The sequence below is a fragment of the Amblyomma americanum genome, chromosome 7 (genome assembly GCF_052857255.1).
Source record: "Amblyomma americanum isolate KBUSLIRL-KWMA chromosome 7, ASM5285725v1, whole genome shotgun sequence".
In the NCBI taxonomy this organism is placed as follows: domain Eukaryota; kingdom Metazoa; phylum Arthropoda; class Arachnida; order Ixodida; family Ixodidae; genus Amblyomma; species Amblyomma americanum.
The window spans coordinates 49,242,700-49,266,549 of NC_135503.1; the positions used below are offsets into that span (position 1 = coordinate 49,242,700).

At 47.1% G+C, this 23,850-nt stretch overlaps 1 protein-coding gene across 18 annotated transcripts in view; it reads left to right on the forward strand.

The window, feature by feature from the left end:
• hyd (E3 ubiquitin-protein ligase hyd) overlaps positions 1-23,850 on the forward strand; it is a 105,390-nt gene that overhangs the window by 71,624 nt on the left and 9,916 nt on the right. For 6 of the 18 annotated variants that reach the window (XM_077632138.1, XM_077632140.1, XM_077632142.1 and 3 more), the window contains exons 34-38: positions 5,540-5,791; positions 9,079-9,501; positions 9,839-10,038; positions 10,520-10,754; positions 16,012-16,270. In XM_077632138.1, coding sequence (XP_077488264.1) covers positions 5,540-5,791; positions 9,079-9,501; positions 9,839-10,038; positions 10,520-10,754; positions 16,012-16,270 — 1,369 coding nt within the window. Of the gene's footprint in view, positions 1-5,539; positions 5,792-9,078; positions 9,502-9,838; positions 10,039-10,519; positions 10,755-16,011; positions 16,289-19,393; positions 19,460-23,850 lie in introns of all 18 variants that reach the window. The other 12 variants (XM_077632128.1, XM_077632130.1, XM_077632133.1 and 9 more) reach the window with 3 other exon arrangements.

The window sequence follows — 23,850 nt, forward strand, 5'->3', positions numbered from 1 at the left end:
CAATTTGTAATATAGGATCAACATGTGTGGTGCATACAGCCTAAAATAAGGGGGGGGTATGAAGGCAGAAAGCAGGTGGCATAGGCCTTTGAGAAAGGGAAGGCAGTGAAATAGCTGTAAGGAGCAGGAAAGGAAAAAAGTGGTGAATAGGGCACAGGACCAGGCAGCTCGCAACATGAAGCAGCAGCGGCAAGAAATGGAGGCTGCGCTTGATTGTGTTGCACAGATACCTTAATTGTTGATTTGTCGTGTTCATGCATAGCCCTGGGCTTTGGTTGCTGGCTTGCTCACCCCTTGCATTATACAGTCAAACATCGATATAACAAACACGCATATAACGAATCATTGAATATATCGAACTCTTCTGAAATATTTTTGTCAAACGCATGTATTTTTAACTTCCTATAGGGAACGCGGTTCGGCATAAAACGGATATAATGAACTTTGCGACGCCAAGCCCTACCTCACTTTAATAGCAGGTGGCAGGCTTCGTTGCACTACAAGTGTGTTGTGCGGCGCAGCAAACGTTCAGGACTACCTCACAGGCGCTGACAGCGCCACAGATGCCACGTCGGCATCGAGAGTTGACAGCTAAAGAAATTGTCCGCATCTCAGAACCGCTGACAGCGCCGCTTCAGCAACGGCGGCAGCGGCATGATCGAATGTGGCTTTTGCGTTTTAGTGTTAGCAGCCGCATGGCCGTCGTAGCGTTCTGTGGAGGCTCTGTCAGTGGCCGTCGTAGCGTTCTGTGGAGGCTCTGTCAGTGGTCGTGTCGAGTGTGGTACGCGGGTGTGCATAGTGCTGTGATGGCGGTGAACGTGAAAAAGAGCGTCACTGACGTTAAAGACCAAGCTCGAGATAATTCAACGTGTGGAGAACAGCGAAAAGAAGTGCGTTCTTGCGGACTTATTTGGCATCCCAAGGAGCACTTTGAGTACCATTCTGAAGAAAAAAAGCTGCCATCAAGGCACAAGTACAAGAGACCATGCGGACAAGTGCATAGCGTCTTCAGCCCCCTGTGTTCAGCGACGTGGGGAAGGCACTCTACAAAGGGTTTTTGGATGTCAGAGCTCAGAACATACCAGTGTTGGGACCGATGCTTCAACAAAAAGCGAGACTTTGCCTGTATCCTCGGTGCCGAAAACTTCGTCGCCAGCTCCAGATGGCTGCAAAGTTTTAAGGCACGCTATGACATTTGGGCAAAACTATCTCTGGCGAAAGTGAGACTGCTAACTGTGAGAGCATCAGAAAGTGGTTGGAAAAGAAGTGGCCGCAAATCTGTGCAAAATATCAGACCAAGGACATCATTAATGCGGATGAAACAGGCCTATTTTGGCAGACGCTACCCAGGCATACCCTTGACGCACGTGGAGAGCCATGCCTTGGCGCGGAGAGCAGGGAAAGGCCCGGATCACTATTTTGCTTGCCGCCAACATGGAAGGCACTGTGAAACTTCGACCCTTTGTCATCGGGAGATTTAAAACCCCGAGATTCATGAAAGAGTGCCGCATACTCCCCGTAGAGTATGCTTCCAACAAGAAATGTTGGATGACGTGGGAACTGTTCGCGAAGTGGCTGCATGCTTGGGACTGCGAGCTTGTGCGCAAGGGTCACAAAGTGTGCGTCCTCGTTGATAACTGTACCGCGCACAACGCAGATGTCGCACTCAATAACATTGAAGTTCGTTTTCTTCCGCCTAACTCTACAGCCAAGCTGCAGCCTTTAGATCAGGGTGTCATCAGAGCCTTCAAGGCAGTTTACAAGAGGAGACTGATCGACACTCTTCTCGTGAAGCTTTGTATGAATCAGGACTTGAAGATCGACCTGCTGGGAGCAATCGAGATGCTTAAAGTGGCATGGGACAGCGTGAAAGGTGAAACGATTGCCAACTGCTTTCGGCACGCAGGTTTTGTTCCAGCAGAGGCCTGTGCATCAAGTGACGATGGTGATGATCCTGATGAAGCAGAAGCAGAGCTCCGCGAGCTCGATGAGGCCTGGAACGATTTTTTGCATTTTATTGGTAACATGCCCGCAACAATGACTGCAGAAGACTTTGTAGGTGGGGACGACATCGCAGTGACCACAGCTGTACTGACGGACGCAGAAATCGCTGCGGAAGTCTCTGAACATTCCGCAGACGAAGCTCAGGCTGACCCTGCAGACAATGAGAACATTCCGACTTCACAAGAAGCGCTTGCTGCATTGGATTTACTGCGCCGCCACTGCAGTGCTATTGAGGGCAGTGGGGTTTGCCCTTGATGAGTGTTTGCAAACTGTGGAACAGGGTGTGATACGGAACGGGATCAACACAAAAAAGCAGGCCACAATAACTCAGTTCTTTTCACGTAAATAAAAGGACGTGACCCAAGTAAGCACCCTCCGAGTTGCTGTGTCTTCTCTGATTGAATTTTGCTGCTCTTGCATGTATTCTTTACGAAATTTTATGTCACGAATTATGGATATAGCGAACTATTTTCCGATTTTTTAACTGTTCATTATAACGAGGTTTCACTTATTTGTTGTTGCATCATACTTCTTCAAATGATGTGCTTCATTACTTCATATACAGTAACGCTCCATTAACAAGAAGTCGTGAAAACACAGAGGCATTTCGAGATAAATGGGGTTTTGACAAATGCGGAGTACCCGTATTTTCAGTAAACTGACAGTCATTGTAAACATTTAAACTATCTATCTGTGTTGCTTTCCATTTTGGACACAGTGGCACTTGGATGTAAATTGTAATGAAACAAGTCCAGTATAGTGGCACAGCAGTGCAACAAACTCTGCCAGCAAAGAGCGTGTGGGCTCCAATAATTTCGACTTGCACGATATTTTGGACTGTGTTGAAGAACCGTCTCACACCTAATAGGAATGTGTACATTTTCATGACCGATATTTCGGACTTTTTGATGTCTAAAAGTTAGATTTTGGGGTCTAAAATAGATGCCAACAATACCGTGGAAACCGTTTTTCAGCCGAAAGTTTCTTTCAACATAATATAGGTGCGAGTAGGCATCGCTGTTGCAGCCAACCGTTCTCCACCACCATAAAAGGTGCATCTTGGATTTAAACAGTGTCAGCGGGCATGGGCGCTGACGGGGTGAATTGGACGAACTGGCTTGGATAGGCTTGGCTAATTGTTCTACATTGTTACCATTCGTGGTAATGGAGTGCTCTCCGTTGCCATCAAGATGGCCTAGAAAGAGTGCCTGATCACTTTGAAAATAGGACAGCTGCATCCCATGGGTTACCTCTTGGTCTTCGTGAGCGTCGTTGCCCATGCAAACTGAGTGCTCTTGCTTCGCGCGGGAAGTGCATCCGTTCGCAGCATGACTTAGGCGCGTTCCACTGTCTGGTATCATGACGTGAGGTGGTGCAGACATGACGAAAGCATGGCTATGGCTGAGATAGTTTAATATTTTTGCATGCAAGTGGAACATGGGGAGCGGTGAATTCCACGATTTCAATGCGGTAGTGTTCGAGCAGATGTGTGGAGGAAAAGCCGTGCGTGTTGTCACACTAATTCAGGATTGGTCGACGGTCTTCATGACATCACAATGCAGTCAACCAATGAGAGGGAGACACTGTTCGCCAGACGTCAAGGCAGATCAGGGATGAGGGGTTGGCGCAGTGCCAGCTGCGTAGCGATGAGAGCATGTGGAAAGTTTTGGTTCTGTCGTTGACATGGTAAGTCATGTGACGAGGTGCATGACGTACGTGGCTGTTGGGGTAGAGAAGCGGCGAAAGGGTGCGTCTCAGTCATATCAGCTGTCATTTTAAGATGGACATCATGCTTTCAATGAGTTCCATAGTTTTGGTGAGTAGAGAGTCGTTTCCTTCGTGGCAGCGGGACAGACCACTTAGCGGTGTGCCTCGAAAGATGGGGGCGGAGCGTAAACATGTGTCGCATGCTAACCATGGTGCCTCTGGACTAGCACTTAAAGCTGCAGCAATGCAGTTTAAACGCCTAGGCAATGCATATCTATGAAACAGTCTAAAGCTAATCAGCATAAGCAGGAGGACGCGAAGTTGTAAAAGAGAAAGGTTGAAGCAAAGCATCTTAGGCGTGTGGCACCAGCAGAAGAGCGAGCTCGTGAGCATGCAGCAAATGCAGAGTCACAAGAAGACGTTTGCTGTGACGATGCTTGTGTTTGGCTTCTTAAAGGTTGGTTAGGAGTTTGTGATTTTTTTTAAAGTAGATTTTTCACTCAAAAGTTACGTTGTTGAAGTTCACGGATTTTTCGGACTTTTTTATTATTCGGATTATTTTCTGGGTCCTGCCGAGACCGATAAATGGGTCAGCAACTGTAATTCGGATTTGTGCAATATTTCGGACTTCATTAGGGAACCGTCACGAACCTTATGAAGGAACGTGCACATATTTGTGACCGGTATTTCTGACTGTGGAGTCCAAAAGTTCAGTTTTAAGGACAAAAATAGGTGCCAGCAATACTATAGAGATAGTTTTTCGACTGAAAGTTCATTTTTTCACCCTCATTTAGACATGAGTGAACATTGCTCTCACAACCAACTGGCTTTTCACCGATGTGAAAGGCGTGCAGTCTTGGATTTCAATGGAGACATTCGGATGGATGAGCGATTTATTCTTCATTGCCATTCGAGATAATGGTTGCCATTGAGGCGTCCTACAAAGAAGAGTGTACGACCACGTTGGAAATGGGACAGCTACGTCATTCGCTTTGCTGTGCTGATGGGTGTGAGAGGGAGGTGGGTTCATACGGAGGCGCTCACTTCTGCTCGCTTCTGCCCGTGGGTTCCCTCTCTGTGTTCTCAAGCATCGTTGTCCATGGAAACTGACCGTGCTTGTTTTGCGTGGCATGTGCATTCGTTCACGGCATGACCTGCAGCTGCATCACTCTGGCTCAGTTACAGTCTAACGTTATCGCTTTCCAGTGGAATGTGGGGAGCAGCGAAGTTCGCGATCCTTAAAACCAGTTTCTTGCAGAAAACAATTATTTATTTTTGTTTGAGGTTGTGGGATTTTTCAGACTGCTTAATTATTAGGTCCATTTTCCTGGTTCCTTCGAGTCCAGGAAAATTGGTCAAGTTTGAGTTAACAAGGGTTTACTGTATTAGTCTTCACACAAGCGTTGCATATTGCCGCAAATTTTTGTAGTGTTTGTTTTTTCATTCTTCAAAGCTGCCAGCACGCCACTTTATCTCTTTGTTTGCAGTGCAAGACGCGACCAGATTTATCTCGCTTGATCGCATCTAGGTGGAGCTGATTCTACATTGTTCCAGAATGTTGTAGTAACTTTGCGTTCCTTATCTTGAAAGTTCGCTATCAGCACGGCCAAGAGCGGCAGGGGTTCTGTTCGACGGCCGCCGAGCACGCTTGTTGCTACACCATTTAGATGCCATTTTCGCTGTCTTTCTGCTCTGTGGATTGTAGTCACCACTTCACATGTGACAATATTTCATTGCTGTGAGTTGATCAAAAAGGCATTTGAAACAACAAGTAAGGACTGTGGTACAGGTCGTCAGAGCGCCCGGGTGGTCTCTTTTCTTGCTGCAGGATTACAATGAGAATGAGGACCCTGAAGAAGAGGCTGGTGGGGCCAGTTCAGCCATGCAGGTGGACATGGACAGCTGCTGTGAGGAGGACAGTGCAGCAGGAGCCTCTGGCGCGGCTGAAGGCGGTGCCTCGGCAAGCACGGCAGCTGCAGGCAGCAACCGTGGCCGTCGACACCCCTTCTTCCAGCGCTCAGACTCTACCCTCTGTCTGGGCTGCCAGGCCCCTGACCCCTTTGGCACGCCTATGTCCCAGGTGCGCCATTCAGCGACGTCACCTTGTTTTGCAGTTGTGTCCTGCATTGGTTAAGGGGGGACAAGGCCCTTCGCGACTGAAAATTGATTGGAAAAAAGATTTTTGATCTTTTTGTTTTCATGATTCCGTGGTCTTTCCACAGCTATCTACGAACTTTGGCTGAAAAACACTGCCTAATTTGTCCGTTATAAGGCTCCAAAGACATGAATGTGCATGCGTAGCCTTCTAAATTGAGGTCAGATCACTCTGAACTTCAATCGCCCACAGTTTGAGAAATATGCGCTCTGCCGGCATCATTTTGGCCTCGTTTGAAAGGTCCTGTTTCAAGCTATTCCCATATTTCGTTTGGTGACCATGAGCAATCCCTTGAAGCAGCAAACGAAGGAACAAAATTCCACACAATGCATGCTGCTTTTGGCCTCCCGAAGCATGTGACCAAAATGGCGACTTTTGGTTGGCTGGCAGCATCAACCGCTTGCAGCCCGGCACCATTGTGAGTTTGGTCGTGCTGTTCCACTGTCATGGCCAAGCGCGGTTTGTCGGGCGCAAAGTGCGCAATATTTCGATGTACATGGCATCCAGGCCTAAAAGGAGCAAAAGGTAGAGATGCAAAGCATGCTGGGTATGCTGCAACATTGCATCTTGTTACGTAAAGGCTTCTCCTGTACTCATGTGTCTCTCCCCTCTCTTTCTCCTGGTATGTGCAATCGGCGATGAAGCAAAGCTCTGCAATGGCCAGATAACAATGTTGCCGGCTGTACTTAGCATGACAGTGAGGAGTGAATCCTGGCGTAATCCTGACTGTGGTCAGGCGTAATCCTGACTGTGCAGATACGAAAGTGATGCCTAAGCAGCTTTCATTGATAGCTGGTAGTGGCATGGTGGCTGTGGGTGTCGTGAAACAGCTCCCACAACATGCCAAATTGCAAACATTGACGAAATAAACTTGGTTTCTCAATGTTTTGAGGTGCAAGACGAGCAAAGGGGACGTATCATTAGTTATAGGCCGATTGCGATCCCAGCGTCGTCATGAGTTCCACTCACGCGACGCAGCTTAGGCAACAACTTCGAGGAGGTTGCAATGCAGAGGCTCTCACCTCTGGTGCCAGCCTCCAGACTGCAGTCCATTCGCTGGTAATTTCCTTATTGCAAGCGCGATTATGTCAATGGGAAATAGTGCGTCCACACCAGAAACGAGCCAGAACTCACTCAAGTGATTTCTAGTATTTAGGTATGTGCAAGTAATAGTTTTTTTTTTTGTTTAAAGTGAATCCGAAGTGAAATTTTAAACTATCTTGGCAAACAAAAAAGGTTGAATGGCACAATAGGCATTTTAAAAATCAAGTATTTTTCGTACACACAAGGTTATTACATAAAAAAAAAAGACTGCACTGAACTTTTATTACATTCATTCAAGCATTTGCAGGACGACAGACCTGCAAAAGTGGCCTTTGAAAATTGGGGAGTTGGCTTACAGGCGAAGCAGAAGTATTTGTGGGGTGTAAGACCTATCTATGAGATCCACAAGTGCTGGTCTTAATTGCGTCGTTGCACAGCTAGTGCTTTTAAGCGACGACTTCATGAACCCCTACCTGCTAGGCATACGTACCGTGCACCCAGCACCACCCTGCTTCCGGCATCGGAAAGGGGCGCTCATCACAGTGTGTCTTATACTAGCTTCCTCTGGTGCTCGCGCCATCGCGCTTGATTCGCGAATTTCACGCGGAGAAGAGTGGCTGCGTCATCTGCAGCCAGCTCAGATTCGCTCCGCAGATATCAAAAGAACCGCGCGTCCTCCGACTAGAGAAATTTAGCATAGCGCGATCCGCGGCCGCCATGGCGATCTGCTTCTCTGGGCAGCCACGGTGCATGCACAGGTAGACCTTGCAGCACAACAAGGCGCCAGGCCAGCTGTCTGCACGCCTGCCCTGTCGGGACCAGTCAGCACGTGCGCACTAGCGGCGCACGGAAACATATCGCGTTGTGCTAAATCCCTCTAGTGATGCACGCCGCCGGGCCGGTTACAGCGCGTGCACACTGCGTGTAGTGCGGCCACAGACACCTGGCAAGTACAGATTTGGGCGCCGTGATTCCGCATACACGCGGGAGCGCACGCACGCAGCGCGGAGTCGGGGCTTTGGTTGCGTGCGTGCCACGTTGCGATCCCGCATTATGAAGCAAGAGTACCAGAACCGTTATTCGCTCGGGACGAATACTTCGAGATTCCGAATACCAAACATTCGGTTCGAATCAAGTATCGAATACTTTACAATTCAAATGAATATTCGTACAGACATGCTCGTTATCCTTGGTGAAACAAAAATAGGCCAAAAATGTTTTTCCTCTGATTTCTCAAAGCTGCATTTTTGGAACGTTCAGAATATTGGAGGAGCGGTATCTCCATTTCTTTATCAGCTATTACTATAATTCTGTTTCTGCTAGAAAGATAGATGTCCAGGCTCTGCAGTAATACTAACTTAATATAGAAAATTTTCAAAATAATCTTTTTCTGTTGCCAAAATGAGCTTTTTCTTTCTCAAATTTGACCAGCTGTAACTTTCATCCAAATCATCCTAGAATGCTCACTTATGCCTTACTGCACTCGCAAAATTGCAAAATCGACTTATCATGCCATGAGACAGCACACCTTTTGAAGTGAAGCATGATAAACACCGGCCACACAAGAACACGAGTGACGCAGGGACGCACGTTGTCAACCGTGCATTTTTGTGGATGGATGTACAGACCGACAAGCGGGTGAGCGAATGGATGGATGGCCGGACAGCTGAGCATGTGGGTGAGGAAGTGGGCAGAAAGGCAGGCGTGCTGACGGACATATATGAAATGACGGCTCTTACAAAAATGAAACTGTCAGCTTTTTTATTTCCCCACGTAATGTACCATGCCCCAAGTTGATGTCAACTTTTCCAAAAAAACAAAGAAAATTTGGGTTCATTATGCATGCGGATATAGTAGTCCCATTTATAATCGTGTTATTTTCTCTGTGTTTGAACTTACTGTCATTAATTAGATGGGTTGGCCTGTTACTGTTAGCCCTCATTCGGCGATAATGATGATCTATTTGTTTTCAACGCCTCTAACCTCCTACACCTACCAGAAGTCCACGCAGCAACGGAACAAAAAGCGACAGCGAAATCAAATTCAAAGGTGCAATGGGAAGGCAGTCAATGCAAAAGTGAAATGTCCAGCCAATACTGCTAACACAGATTTGCTGCATCACATCGTATGGTCGCCATTGAATTTCTATTTACGTTCCTATTTTGCAGGCCCTGCCTCTGGCTGACCGTCCGCAGCTGCTGACCCCCACGGCAACACGCCAGGAGCTGTTTGGGGCGCCCCGTGCTCCACAGCCCCCCGGAGGAGGAGGTGAAGGAGGGGCCACGCCTCTTCTGCCTCCCCGCCTGGGCCTCTCGAGGGGCTCAGGAAGCGGCCTACTGACCAACACTGGCCGCCTGGCCGAGGCCACCCGGGCACCCATCATTGTGGCTGCACCGTCGTCCGCACGCAAGGGCCCACCACCCACCACAGTCACAGCCACCACGGCGTTGACGAGCGCCGCATCGTCCCAGGAAGGCACCACTGCTCTTCCGACTTCGTCGGCACCCGGTGGTTCCTCTGCAGTGCCTTCTACTCAGGGAAAGTCCAGCGTCATTGTCCTGGCTGGCTCCCATCGGAGCCAAGGGCAGTCGGTGAGCAGCTTTTCCTTCGTCGTGATGTGTTAGTCGTGGGTAGTTAGGGACTGCAGTGCTAAAAAAAGTGTAGGCCTTTTTTAGCCATGGTGGGGGGCCATGGCAGATGAAAGAGCACTTGCCAGGCCTGTAGCTTTGCTTGGACTCACATGTTATGCCTGATGGGGCACTTACACCACGCCCTCTGTCCTTCAGCTTTTGTTCTGGAACAAGTGCTTTGCTTTTGTGATAAAGTCCAGTGTAGCTCGTTGTGGTCACTTAGCTCCCCATTGGACATGCCAGAGCTCTTTGTCCCTGGTGCAGCTACTCACGTCATTTTGCTGGTTGTGTTGTGCAGTCGCAGCAGTCCTCAGAAACCCATGTTCCTGCATCATACTCCGGTGCACCTAGTCCAGCTGCAGAAGTGACGGTCACTTCGAGCAACAGCCTGCCACCACTGACCAGGGCAGAGGGCTCCTCCTCAGTGGCCCCCTCTGCCAACTTTGGCACCACGCAGTCAAGTTCAAGCAGTGGAATTGGTAGCACATCTTCTTCAAGGTATGTCCTTCCACTTGCTTGTTTTTCACAACCTCTAGTGAATCGCTCCTCGTTTTTCTCTGGTTGTTCTAACAATGCTACAGCCTACTGCAGTGTGTCTTGCACGAGGAGAAAAAGTAAATATTAGTGGTTTGTGTAGCAAGCTATTGTGGTCATTTTTTGAGTGCATAATCTACCTCGTATGCATGTTGCCCTGACAGCCTGATTGATTATTGTCCTCATTATGGCAGTGGCAACAGTGGCTGTTGCATTGAAATATATTCTGAATGATTGTGTGGTTCCGTGTATAATTCAGTGTACAATATGTACCTGCTTAGATCTTATGAAGAGACCTGCAGTGGTTGAAATAAATAAATTAATAATATAATTTGTTTGATCATTGGGTTTGGCAAGTCATGGCTTGAGGGCCTGAAGTGAGCTTGTAGTGGCATAGTTTTTAGATTGCCTGCATTCACCCTTTGTGTGCTGGGCAATGGCGCAGTCGCGGCCCCTCATCCTCTGGGGGCACCCTGGGCCAGCTGGTGTCTCATGAGGTGCTGCTGAGCCGCTGGCAGCTGACGCTGGAGCTGTTTGGGCGGGTCTTTGTGGACGACGTGGGTGCCGAGCCGGGCTCGGTCATCAGTGAGCTGGGCGGCTTCCCGGTCAAGGAGGTGCGCTTCCGTCGGGACATGGAGAAGCTGCGCAACTCCCAGCAGAGGGACCTCACCCTCTCCAAGGTGCGTGTCCTTGTGTGGCCAGCCAACTCGACTAGGGCAGTAAAACTGAACGCAGTGAGATACATTTTTCTGTGGGGAAAAACAAATGCAGCGTAAGGAGGGTAGAGATTGAAGATGACAACTGGTAACCTAAACTGTGAACGAACCGGCCCACAATACAGCCAACTTACCGTGTATGCTTGTATAAAAGCTACTTTTTTTTTTGGACAGAGTGCAGTTCTTACACAGGACCGGCATTTCTCTGTCAAATTTTTTACACTACAGCTGAGCCATAATTTTGAGTCCCCTTTTATGCTGCAATACTCATTTTTATGACGAATGAGCGCAGCCCCGGTGAATCTGTCAATACATACCGTATATACACGATTGTAAGTAGACTCTAATGTAAGTCGACTCCCCCACATCACATTACTGAAAAAAAAAAAAAAAAATCTTGGAGGTCGTTTACACTTAGTCTTTAAGGGGGACACTGGTCTTAAAGCTATTTTTGTTGTTTTTTGACCAATCTTAATAAAAATGCATAGACTTATTCAAATTTTTATGCTGATTTCAAATATGCATTTATTTTAAGTGTAGGCCAATTAGTTTTCAAGATAATTAACAATTAATGCCCATTGCTTGAGGCCCAAATAGCAAAATAATGATTTCATCTAAAATTAACTTTAAGGCATGGTTAGATAGCCAGAATAGTGAATTATGAAATGTTGAGAGCAGATTTTTGATATGTCAATTAATACTAATTTTACAACCTTCTGAATTTCAGTATAAAAAATGTGTGTACCAAGTAATGGTAAATTAATGAAAATAATTATTTTTTTAAGGTAAAATGAAAACATTTGCTCCCAACATTTCACACAGCATACATTAGGCTTTCCATTGCAACCGAAATTTCAGCTCTATGTGACTTGGTTGCTGAGATATCAAGGCCTCAAGACTGCTAGCAGTCAACCATATGCATTTTGAGAAAAGCCCCAAAAACATGCAGGGGACAGTTTAATACATATTTACAAGTGCAGTAATATATTTACAATAGGAAATGGCTAGTAGCCACCAGGAATGTAGTCCTTTTGATTGCCAGTAGTATCCAGGTGCCGCTTCTTGAGCACTCCTTGAATATTTTCCGCAATGGAATGCTTTCGAGCGCACTTTTGCTCTCGGCGCTCATCCTTCTCTCGCATTCTTTTTGCGCTCATAGCATTCGTATTGAGGCCCAGTTCCTGTAATATTGCTGCAGAATTTCTTTTGCTGCCTGCGTTGAACCGCATTACTGCCTCAGCCACGGCAGCCTCAACAGTAAACAATGATGCGTGGCGCTCTTTGGGTGCCAAGGCCCATATCAAAGAGTGTAGGCTTTCATTACTGCTCTAAGAGCTTCCTATCCGACAGTCGCTCATAGACAGGGAGCAATGCTTTAGCAACATGGGGTGGAATGTTGTACCGATGCTTTGGAGCAGATTCGCCTCGGGCTGCTGCCGCATTTTGCTGGCACCAAGAGTCCATCCAGTCCCGATGGTTTGATGCCTCATCAGTAGAGGTAATGTGGTGGTAGGTGGCCATCACAGCCTTCTGCGTAGCCTCTACATCCCCATTATGGGATTTTAAAGCCCAGGCATAATAGGAGCTTAACTTTGTTATGAGGCTGCCTGTCAGTTTGCCTTTTCCTCCAAGGTTTTCGGCACCTTTGTGTTTGGACAACAAAGTCCGCAACGCTGTTCCCATACGTTTCTGCACGTGGTTTATGCAGTCTTCTTTTTTTACTTTGATGTATCCATACACATCTGCCTCTTGCACAGCTAGAAAAGCCCGACTTTCACCGTCCGAAAGCATTGTGGTATAGCGAAGGCCACACTTCTTCAACGACCTTTCAAAAAGAAAAAGGGCTGCCTCAACTTCCATCTCTCCAGCCTTTTTTTCTGAGTTTTTTTGGCATAGGTGCCCAGCCCTCCAGGACTGGTATGATGGGTCACCTTCTTTTGGGCCTCGCTCGCAGCCGGCACAGAAGTTGCACAATACAACATAGTCCAGCACAAGCCCGGTAAACAGTTCGATGACGGTTCCCACACCAATGTGGGATGTGTGGCCGCGTGTCATCCAAGTGCCGTCGTATGATACTGCAATATTGCCGGGGTTCCCAAGGTCCAATTCATTATGAAGTTCTCGAACCGACCGCGCACACTCTTGTGTAACTTCTTCGGCTGCACGAGCTGCTGCAGGTGTCAACTTTTTTTTTCACATAGTCTTGCCACGTTTTATTGTGGAGACCACGGTGCGAAACGTTCAGCGATGAAAAAATGTCATTTAGAGCTGTCTGCTGGTTGCCAGTGCTCTGCATTGCACGAGCAGCGAGCACATTCACCACAAAAGGGTTGATCTTCTGATCGCCACGTACCCGTGGCGAACTCCATGCAGACGATGCGTCTCCACAGCTCGCACAGTGAAGAGAAAGTTTAACGGCAAGGCCGTATTCTCGCTCATCTTTTACGAAGCTCAAGTCATTGCCGCCACACGTTTTACACTTCACAAGTTTCAACAAACTGTTGAGCGATTCCAAACAAACGATCGTGAAGCTTGCCTCGTCGAGCAGACAGTCCGACGCGCTGCCGTCACGTAAACAACTAGACTTCCGCTCCGTTGCTGGAGTTGAGGCGAGTTCTCGCAGTTTTTGTTCAGTCTTCGTCTTATTTTGGAGCACATCTGAGGGCTCCAGCATCACTGTATCACGGCGGATGCGGGCGCTGCCGCTTACAGCTTCCCGTGCTGCGGAGCGCGTTAGGCCTACCTGCGCAGCCTCGCCGACACGATCGTTCAGCGCAGGAGTTTCATCATTGTCGGGGCGCACAGCAGGGCGTCTCTTGAGGTTATCGACCAGCGACTTCTTCCTTTTCTTGCCGAATTTATGCCTTGAGTGCACCTTGTGCGCTGAACCAGGAATCGCTGCGCGTTTCTTGCACTGCACGGTCTGGCACAAAGAGTCGCGTCTCCCCGCGGGTCGGGCGCATCAAGCAGACGCTGCCAGCCAGCTCCACCAATCGGATGACGACCTGCTGTCACGTGATCCGCGGCAGCCAATAGGATTTTGAATACTACCTTTTCTTTTTTGCTATTTTCTCGGCAACCAATGGGCGAACGGAAGCCGTAGTGGCGGGAAATTGAAGGCGAAAGGCGGCTTTTTCAAATGAGACCAAGATGGCTGCGGTGCCGCGCATGAAACGGGAGCTACGCTTTGCGAAATACTGCTGTTTCGGCGCCGATTTCAGCTCAAATTCGGGCGACATGGATTATATAAATTGGTATTGTGAGTAAAATACTGACCTTAGAGGCGAGAAATTTAACAGAGAGGTAGATAAATGGCTGCTGATTTCGAAAATAACATTTTCTAAAAACTGATTTTTTCGAGATTTTTCGGCCCGAAAGACCCGTGTCCCCCCTTAATAACAAAATGCGATAGCACACCGCTTATCGCCAACCGCTATCGGCTGCCGCTCGCGGGAGCGCCCATGAGCACATTCCAAAACGAAAATATATTAGTCACTGGAGTACTCGTCCACACTTGCGCCATTGGCCTCACTAGCGCTGCCATCGTGATCGCTGCTGCGGTCCCACAGGTTGTCGTTCTAACATCATCGTGCAGCGAAATCTTTCAGTTCGCAAACAGCCACATCACAACATCGCATGGAACAGCTGAAAATTTTGCCTTTCTGCAGCTGCCATACTTGTATCACCCGTTGCAAACGTCAAACTTGCAGCCTGGCACGCAGTTCATTTCTTCAACGTAAAGAATGACAGCCATTTTGAACGCAGCCATGAATGAGCGCCGGTCACTTACTGGACCCGGAACACAAATGACGAAGCACTACATTAAAAACTTGTGAAACGCGACCGACAGTAGTCAAATGCGTCAGAGCCTAAGAGAAACTACGCGTCAGCGGCGTTGGTTCTTCCGTCGGCTACTGACGCTCCCCGGCGCCGCTGCGGTTCCGAATGGCGATGCCGCCGCGATTGGAACAGCGGCCCTTCCATCAACTATCAACGCTCCCTTGAGCGCTGAGTGCGCAGTTGAATTTAAAAAAAAAAAAAAAATTGGACGATGCCTTTTAAGTGTAGAACACGAATGCGTTATCGGGCCGCCACCACCGCTTATCAGCAGATGCAATCTACGGCCTCATGTGGGGAGTGGACTGGTGTGGGTTTGCTGCTTATCGACAGCCACCATTGGCCGCCACGCGCGGGATGGGGATGTCGGTTCTGCGTGTTGACATAGCAGCTGCTTAAGGCCAGCACCAAGAGCGCTGCGACTGAGCCGCGCAGCAAAAATGCAACCACGCTGCAGCATGCCTGATACCTCGTTTGTCTCACCTTTATTTATGGTGCGTTGCTCTGGTTTCGATTTTAAGTCGACCCCCCCACACACACACACACACATTGGATTTTCAAATTTTGAAAAATAGGTTGACTTACAATCGTGTAAATATGGTAATGTTTGTTTTTGGTTTGATTTTATGGGGTTTAACGTCCCAAAGCAACTCAGGCTATGAGGGACTCCGTAGTAAGGGTTCCGGGTAATTTCAACCACGTGGGGCTCTCCCAACTGCAGTGGTCGCATTTTGATGGAGGCGAAATGCTAGAGGCCCATGTACTGTGTGATGTCAGTGCCCGTCACAAGAATGCCAGGTGGTTGAAGCTATCTGGAACCCTCCACTAAGGCGTCTCTCATAGCCTCAGTGGAACCAAATTGTTTTCGAATTTCGAAATTGTCGAACCAAAAGCCAAGTTAGTATTCGAATTTTATTAGACAGGCTGTGTCTCACCTCTGTAGACATGACGCTGCGGCCATTGGTTTCCATTACTCTGGAAGGGAAGCAGTCCTCATTGCATATATGCTCTGACCTTCACACATCTGTAATCTTTGGAATGTATTCCGGGCGTTGATGGGAGTTGCACCGCTGGGGCGAGCTTGCAGTTCAGTCCAGTGAATGGAAGAGGCTTCAAGAAGTCTAAAATCGGGTGTTTAGAAAGTTGGCATGGAAAGGGAAGCAGCTTTCTAAAGTGTGCTGCAGTGCAGCCATTGAAAAAGCCGGTCAGATCCCAGGCGTTGAAGCACATGGCATTGGTGTTTGGTGCTTTGACAGTCTCGGCAGTTGCGGCTTGAAAGGCAGTGAGAGCTGCTCACACTGGTCTCCACAGGAGACGTGCATGTTGTGCGAAATTTTTGTGGGTTGCGCTCCGTGTGACGCCACATGTGCTGCGGCCATTGCAGATAGAGCGTGAGCGCAACAGCCTGCTGCAGCAGACGTTCAAGGAGCTGAACAACCAGTACAGTGCCTACAGCCGCCGTAGCATGGGAGGCACCCCACCGCTGGCCATGAACAGAGTCAAGGTCACCTTCAAGGACGAGCCAGGCGAGGGCTCTGGAGTGGCGCGCTCCTTCTATGCTGCCATTGCGGAGGCCATCCTGTCGCCCGACAAGCTGCCCAACCTGGAGGGCTGCCAGGCGGGCAACCGGTCCCTGCAGTACAGTGAGCGTCACCTCCCTTGTAAGGTTGAGGGCATGTTGGGGGAGCGTGTTGGCACTGTGTGCCCACACCTAGATGCCAGGGGCAGGGTGGGCAAGACATGCATGGTGTGCCGGCATATTCACCAAGTTTAAGATGTAAAGGGACACCGAGGACAACTCCACCTAATATTTATTCTTTATAAAATCCGACTGTTTGGCTTTTCATGGCTTTGTTGGCTTTCAGTCAGCTGCGAAAGGAATTCTATGTTTATTCTTTGGAAGTACCGTAAAAACCGGAATATAGGCCGAAGTTTTTTTCAAAAAACCATGGTGGGTGCGGCGATTCATGAAGAGGAAGGGCTTTGCTCTACGACATCGTATTTCTGTGTGCCAGAAACAAACACGCGGGTCACTGGGCGCGCGATACTGTTAAAAAATTGGCTGGGTGCACATACGAGCAGCATTTAAATGAAAATAAATACTGTCACCATTGTGCAAACTGTTGAGTCGCATTTGTTTCAAGGTAAGGGTGTCTGTCGGTACTTTTTCCATTGAAAAATATTTTTTTTTCATTTTTAGAATTGGTTAGGGGGTCGACCTACATTCTGGTCCGACCTATAGTCCGGTTTTTACGGTAAATGGTGGTGGGGTTTAGCTGCAGGGCGATAGCAAAAACAAGAAAAAAGGAGTTTTCATTCATGCATAGACCTTTTCACAAACAGCTCCATGGCCGCCGTCAAATTGGGCACTGGACTGTGCTCGTAGTACAGGAAAGAGTTGAGGATTTAGCTCCCCCACGATCTCCCCTCAGCCCAGAAAACCAGTTTTCCTGAGGGTCGTGACAAGGTCTATAATGTGAGTGCGGAAAGCTCACCAAAAACATTTATTTACACTGCATTTCATGCTGTGATTTTCGTCATTTTTCCAAAAGTCCTTCGTCAAGAGATATCTTTCCTCACAAACTCATATTCAGTACCAAAAGTGCGATTGACGAGCTCCTCCTGAATGCTGGCCCAAGTGTCTACAATCCAACTGCAGAGCGTGGCTGGAGAGGCCTGTTGCAGCTGTCTGGTGGCAGTAATTGCAGCCTCGCCCTACCTCACCCAGTTCATGTAGCAGTGCCTGACACGGTGCCAATGCTTTCAGCAGCTACGATTTGTTTCTTTTTAAAAACAGCTGAGTACTGCTTTCACAGTCCCGAAATCATGTTAGGTGTGATTGGGCTGCTTCTAGAAGATAGCATGGGCATTGAAAGGTGTGAAATGGCATCGAAATCGAAACCATTGAAACAGCCAAACATCACCACCACTGGAAAAAGCCCCCTCTCACTGAAAGCCTGTTTTTGATGGCTCTGAGTAACGAATCCGGAACTATAGAATTGAGCTGATAATTGTTTGAACTTGCATATACAGTCGACGACCGAAAATTTGGATGCCTGATTTTTCGGACATGCTTGCTTATTCGGACTTTTTCGCGGCACCGCGACATGGCCCATAGAGCCAGTGTATGAGAGGGCCTGAAATTTCGAGTGCACCGCAACTGGCTGAAATTTCGAGTGCACCGCAACTGGCTGCTCGATTTTTCGGACTTCGTTCGCACTCGCCGCCAATACCCAAGCTGCCGTATAATGTGTACAGTGGAACCTCATTACTTCAAACTGCAGGAGAGAACGAAAACTTGATCAAATAAAACGAAATTAAAGCTTAAAGGGGGCCTCTTGAGATACTGAAATTCTGTGCGAGTCTGCATATTGCGCCCGCATGGTTTTGAATTCGTACGGTTCTTGAACGTCTTCCGCCGCACAAACTTTTTTGAAAGCAGTCAGAGTTCACGGAACTCACCTATGCCGTGTATTTCGTTTTGAATCCAGAAAGAGGTAGAGCGAAGCGCGTAGGAGGCATACGGCTTCACGGAGACTGCGAGCGCGGGACGAAATGGTGGTGCATTTTAAAACGAGCTCAGCGTACCCACGGCAAAACGCACCGCAACCCTGACTTTTCTATCGTAAAACCATAAATAACTGGCGTTTCGGTGACAGGCAAGACGCCCCTCATTATACTCAAGCCACCGCAGAGTGTATATCGCCGAATACGGTGCCATTTTTGGCTCTAGTCGCCAGGCCTAAGGACGGAGGCCAACGCCGATAGAGCGCTTGCTTCGGCCGTTTCTTGGTTCGTATTGTTTCGCCATCTTCGCTTTCTCGTTCAGGGCCCATCGTACTGCGGATGCAATGTAGCTTTCCCGTTTAGACTTTGTCCCAACTCGTGCGTTCATCGGCGACATGCCGACGGCAGCACAGCCAGGCTGAGCTCGTGAAAGCGGTCGCCGCCCATTGTCTGTGCACGTGTCGCGCGGTGAAATTTAGTCATTAGGAGCTTTAGAATGTGTGCAACACAACTGACCTCCTCCTCCAGCATAATGGCAATAAGTTCATGATTTTTTCGGTGAAATTTGATTTTCCGGACTGCCTGATATTTCAGTCGTTTTCGCGGTCCCTAGAGGGTCAGAAAAATCGGTCGTCGACTGTATTATGAAGCAAAAATTTGAAGCGCTAAAATCTGGGGGAAAAAAATCTCTTCTTTACGACGATGCTTGCAGTACCTGACATCATAGTGGTTTGGTAGTGAAAATGGTCTGTGGCTGCAGAACCCATGTACCATTTCGTGGCTTCTTCTAGCTTATAAAAGCTCTGTTTTCAGTGAACGCACCCTATTTTTCATTAGCATGTGGTGACCAATGGTTGCAGGCCAACTTGCAATTCTTCCTCAGTGCCCCTTTAAGTGGACGGGATGATTTTGGGGAAATATGCACCATTCTTATCAGGCTTAAAGAACTGGGCTCTTTGGTCCAGATTTTTGCTCCATGGTACTGTTAAAAATATTTTTTGTTGTGGAGCAACAAAGGCAGGAATTAACGCTACAGAAATTATTGTCATGTGGCAGTGTGTACTACAAAGAGCAAAGAACAGTGTGTGAGCAATACTATGCATTGTTCTTGTCAGCGCAGTAGTTTCTGGGTGCCTAAACATTTCAATTCAGCATTTTAAAGTCAAGCGTTCAAATTGTGTTTTTTCTAAAATGGAGATAAATTTTTTAACCTTTAACACAGAAATTCGCTTCCTCATTCAATGCTTTTTCACATTTAGCCACGGCCAGAGCAAGAATGAGGGCTCCACTTGAGTTGAAGGCCAAGATGGAGCTCTTTCGAATGGGTAAAAGTTCGAAACATTTCTTTTGGCGAGAGAGTGAGTGAAAGGCAAGAGTTAGCTCAAATACAGTCGACGACCGACAATTCGGACGCCTGATTTTTCGGACATGCTTGATTATTCGGACTTTTTCGCGGCACCGCGACGTGGCCTATAGAGCCAGTGTACAAGAGTGCCTGAAATATAGGACGCATCGCAACTGACTGCTCGATTTTTCGTACCTCGTTCGCACTCGCCGCCAATACCCAAGCCACCATGTAATGTGTACAGTGGAACCTCATTAATCCAAACTGCAGGAGAGATCCCAAACATGATCAAACAAAACAAAACTCAAACTTAAAGGGAGCCTTTTAACTTCTAATCTTACGATGCTGAAATTCTGCGTGAGTCGGCACATTGCGCCCGCGTGGTTTTGAATTCGTACTGTTCTTGAATCTTTTCTGCCGCACAAACTTGAACAGTAGTCAGAGTTCGCGGAACTCATCTGTGCTGAGTCTTTCGTCCCGAATACGGAAAGAGGTAGCAGCGAAGCGCGTGGGAGGCTTACGGCTTCACGGAGGCGGCAAGCGCGGGAGGAAATGGTGCATTTCAAAGCGAGGCCAGCTTACCCGCGGCAAAACGCATCGCAACCCTGACCTTTCTATCGTAAAACCGTAAACAACTGCCGTTTCGATGACATTCAAGATGCTTCTCATTATATGAAAGCCACCGCAGAGTGCATATTGCCGGACCCGATGCAGATTTTGAGTCTGGCCGCTAGGCCTAATTACGAAGGCCAACGCCAATGGAGCGCTTGCTTCGGTTGTTCCTCGTTTCTTATTGTTTTGCCATCTTCTCGTTCTCGGCCCGTCGTACTGCAGGCGCAGCGCAGTTCCCGCATCAGCGTGTTCGCTTTCCCATTTAGACTTTGTTCTAACCCGTGCGTTCATCAGCGACATGCCGAGGGCAGCACAGCCAGGCTGAGCCCGTGAAAGCGGTCGCCGCCCATCGTCCGGGCACGTGTCGCACGGCGAAATTTAGTCATTAGGAGCTTTACAATGTGTTCAACACAACTGACCTCTTCCTCCAGCATAATAGCAATAAGTTCGTGATTTTTTCGCTGAAATTTGATTTTCCGGACTGCCTGATTTTTCGGTCGTTTTCGCGGTCCCTAGAGTGTCCGAAAAATCGGTCATCGACTGTAGATGTCTGAAGTAATGGTGCAAAAGTGGGGAAATGTGATGAGCTAAGGTGATAGTACCTAAAGTACTCAAAATTACTGTACTTATTCCAAAAATTTAAGTGAAAAGTCACCCGTTGCGTTATTATTGAGCATTGTAAAGAGACAGAGGCACACTGTACCGTATTTACTCATCAAGCACAAATTCGATTGTCTAGAGGAAAGCGGGGCAGAGCTCACAAGACGTAGAGGTCTTCATTTCGTTCTGTTAAAGTTCGGCAAACACCCTCAATGTCTGCAGTGCAGCGCCACACGTTAAACAAGAAATTCACTTCAGGTGCACACAAGGCTTGACTTTGCTATTTACACGCAAAAATGTGCTTTCGCTGCTATCCTCATTGGTGTTATGACGTACAGTTTGGTGACATCAAACTTCCTTTCTGCCACGCAATTTTTCGACGGCTTTGCACATTAGAGAGTTGATTCATTATGCTACTGATAGGGGTCACTAACATTTTGTAGGCATATACAGTAAAACCTCGTTGATACATTCCCGGATAACATGATTTTCATGCTGCAGTGTTTAAAACATCGATAAATTGTGGTAATATAATATGTTGATTGACCAATTACTAGGGGTGTGCGAATATCCGAAATTTTGAATATGATTCGAATATGTTTGATATTCCATTTGTATTCGTATCGAGAAATTGATATTCGAGAATTTCCAAATATTCGAAAATTCCCCAATACTTGCCAGCGATCGTATACTGCACAGACTTTCATAAATTCGACCGTGGCAAAACCACAATATTTGGGCAAATTAGCCTATGATTGAGTTAAAAATTCTAGGAAAACAATACAGAGGTCCTATTCCCTTCCTTCTCCGTCATTTATCAAGCGGACGGATCGCATTTCGATGCTGCTAGGCTTGACCTCATGCGAAATTCCCACAGTAGGCTTTCCCGGATCATACTTTCTTTACTACTTTTTTTTTAAAACATTAACGAGGTTTTACTATATATGGCCACTAAGAGACGTTTCGTTAATATGCAAGTCCTCTAAAGTGCGCTGTTAACATGGAGGTGGCACAGTGAGGCTCCTGTGCTTATCTTTGTATTGGTCTTATTTGACAATCTTTTGCATGGCTCTCGAAAAAGAAGAGGAGTACGACACATTCATGTGGTACCAGGGTTAAAAAGTGCTATACTGTGCTAAGGCTCAAAGGTGCCTCTCCTTCCTTTAAAGTCTGGGAATTTTTGAGGAACCTTTGTTCATAAATCTCAACTTTTGTTCTTTTTCACCTGTTTTATGCCTGTAAAAGTGACTGGCATTACATTTGTGTGCTTTCTTTTTTCTCCCGTGGTTTGTGCCCGCAAAGTCTGCACTCGCATTATAATTGTGGTCCTGTTACATTTGGGTAAATACGGTATCTTGTTTCTGAAATTGGCATTTTGTTATTTCTTGACCTTGGAAGACCCACAGTTCCCCTCTTTCAGGAGGGTGTGTGTGTACATATTAGCATAAATGAATGTTTTTCACTATCTGTGTGGTGGTTTAGTTCTTTACGCTTTCAGGGCTGCCTTTTATGTGTGTTTATACAGAGCTTGGCATGTGCTTAGGCTCCACATGATGATCTTGTCTGGCAAGAGTTGTTTATCACTTCGTATGTTGCTACAAGTTATGGTTATGAGCTGTCATTGCAGCTCTGTACTGTCCAGGACACAGTCCAGGACCTCCATGAAGCAGAAAGAAATGGCTTCATTGTTTTTGAGTAATCCTCTCGGTTTCAGTTGCTATCATATAGGTAATCTGAGTTCTTATATCTGTTGTGGAGCATTGCACCATAGGAGCCCACCTCGTAAAACGCTTCTTGAATAATGAATATTAATGGAAAGGTCTGAATAATGGAAAAGTCTGAAATTTGTTGTAACCCGAAGTACAGCTGCAGTTGCCAGAAAAGAAATAGCCTCCTGTGTGAAGCCTTCTTTTTTGTGTGCATGTTGCCATTTTTGCTTACATTGATACTGTTAACAAATTTAAGTCTGCCTATATCGATAGGGCACCGCATTCCAACTTCAGAGAGACCACTCTCACTGAAAACTCAGCTTTTTGTAAGCTGAGAAAGCCCAGAAATACACGTGCCGCCATCATTGGCCAGTTTTTGTAAGTAAAATGTGTACGTCAACGCTACACTACACCTCTATTCATTTCAAAAAGACTGCAACGTGTCCTCCTCAGTAAGGACGTCACGAGTTTGAATCTACTGGCAAAAAGATTTTTAAATCTAATTTCCTCGCCTATAGATGCGTATTTTGCTGCTAGAAAAAACATCAACAATGCCAGAAAGAGCCAGAGAATGGATTGCTAGTGACAACAATCATTGGATGTGGTTGTCCTCAGTGTCCCTAAAAATTTCAGCGAATGTGTCATTGTTATCGTATGCCTGAGACCAGAGCACTGCTTGTCAAATATGGTAGCAGATACGTGTGTGTTCTGAAGTCCCCTGATAGGGTTTTCTAAAAAAAAATTAAGAACTAAGTAGCAGCAACACAAATTGCTGACAACTTCCGGTATCCATGTGTTCTTGCTAAAGTGGCTCGGTGGTGCTAGTGTGCATATTGTAACAGCCCTATTCCCGCGTGTATTGCAAGAGTGAAAAGCAAATGTGACGTGGTAGACACTCTCAACCCACCTGTGAACACGGCCCTTTGAGTGAGCCTGGTAGGAAAAAAAAAAATGGCCATTGCGTGAGGATCTTGTTGCTGTTATTGACAAGCCTAACAAAGGATTTTAATCTGTACTTTGCATTAAAGCGAGACTGCCATTTTTGCAGATGATATTAATTTTTCATTTAAAGAATCTCCCTGGCCTAGCATTAAAGCAAAAGTGTATCCCTGCAATGCTTGGCAGAGCTAAAGCGGACAACATTGTGATGTGTAAAATGCATGTCACGAAACTATTGCTCTGCAATAAATTGTGCAGTGAACTGAATGGTTACATTTGGGCATTAATGTTGAGAATGCAGAGAAACTGAAGGTGAAGAAAGCAAAATGACCATGGTGGTTAAATTGTGTAGCCCACTTTGGAAGAAAGACTGATGTAATTTACCCTGCAGCATGTTGTAGAAATTTAGTATAAGTGTAGCATTGAGTGTGCCCGCTCGAATTAAACCAGGGCTGCAAGATGTGGGCATGATGGCTCCCAGTGACACGGGGAGTAGAAACTGAGCGCTTAG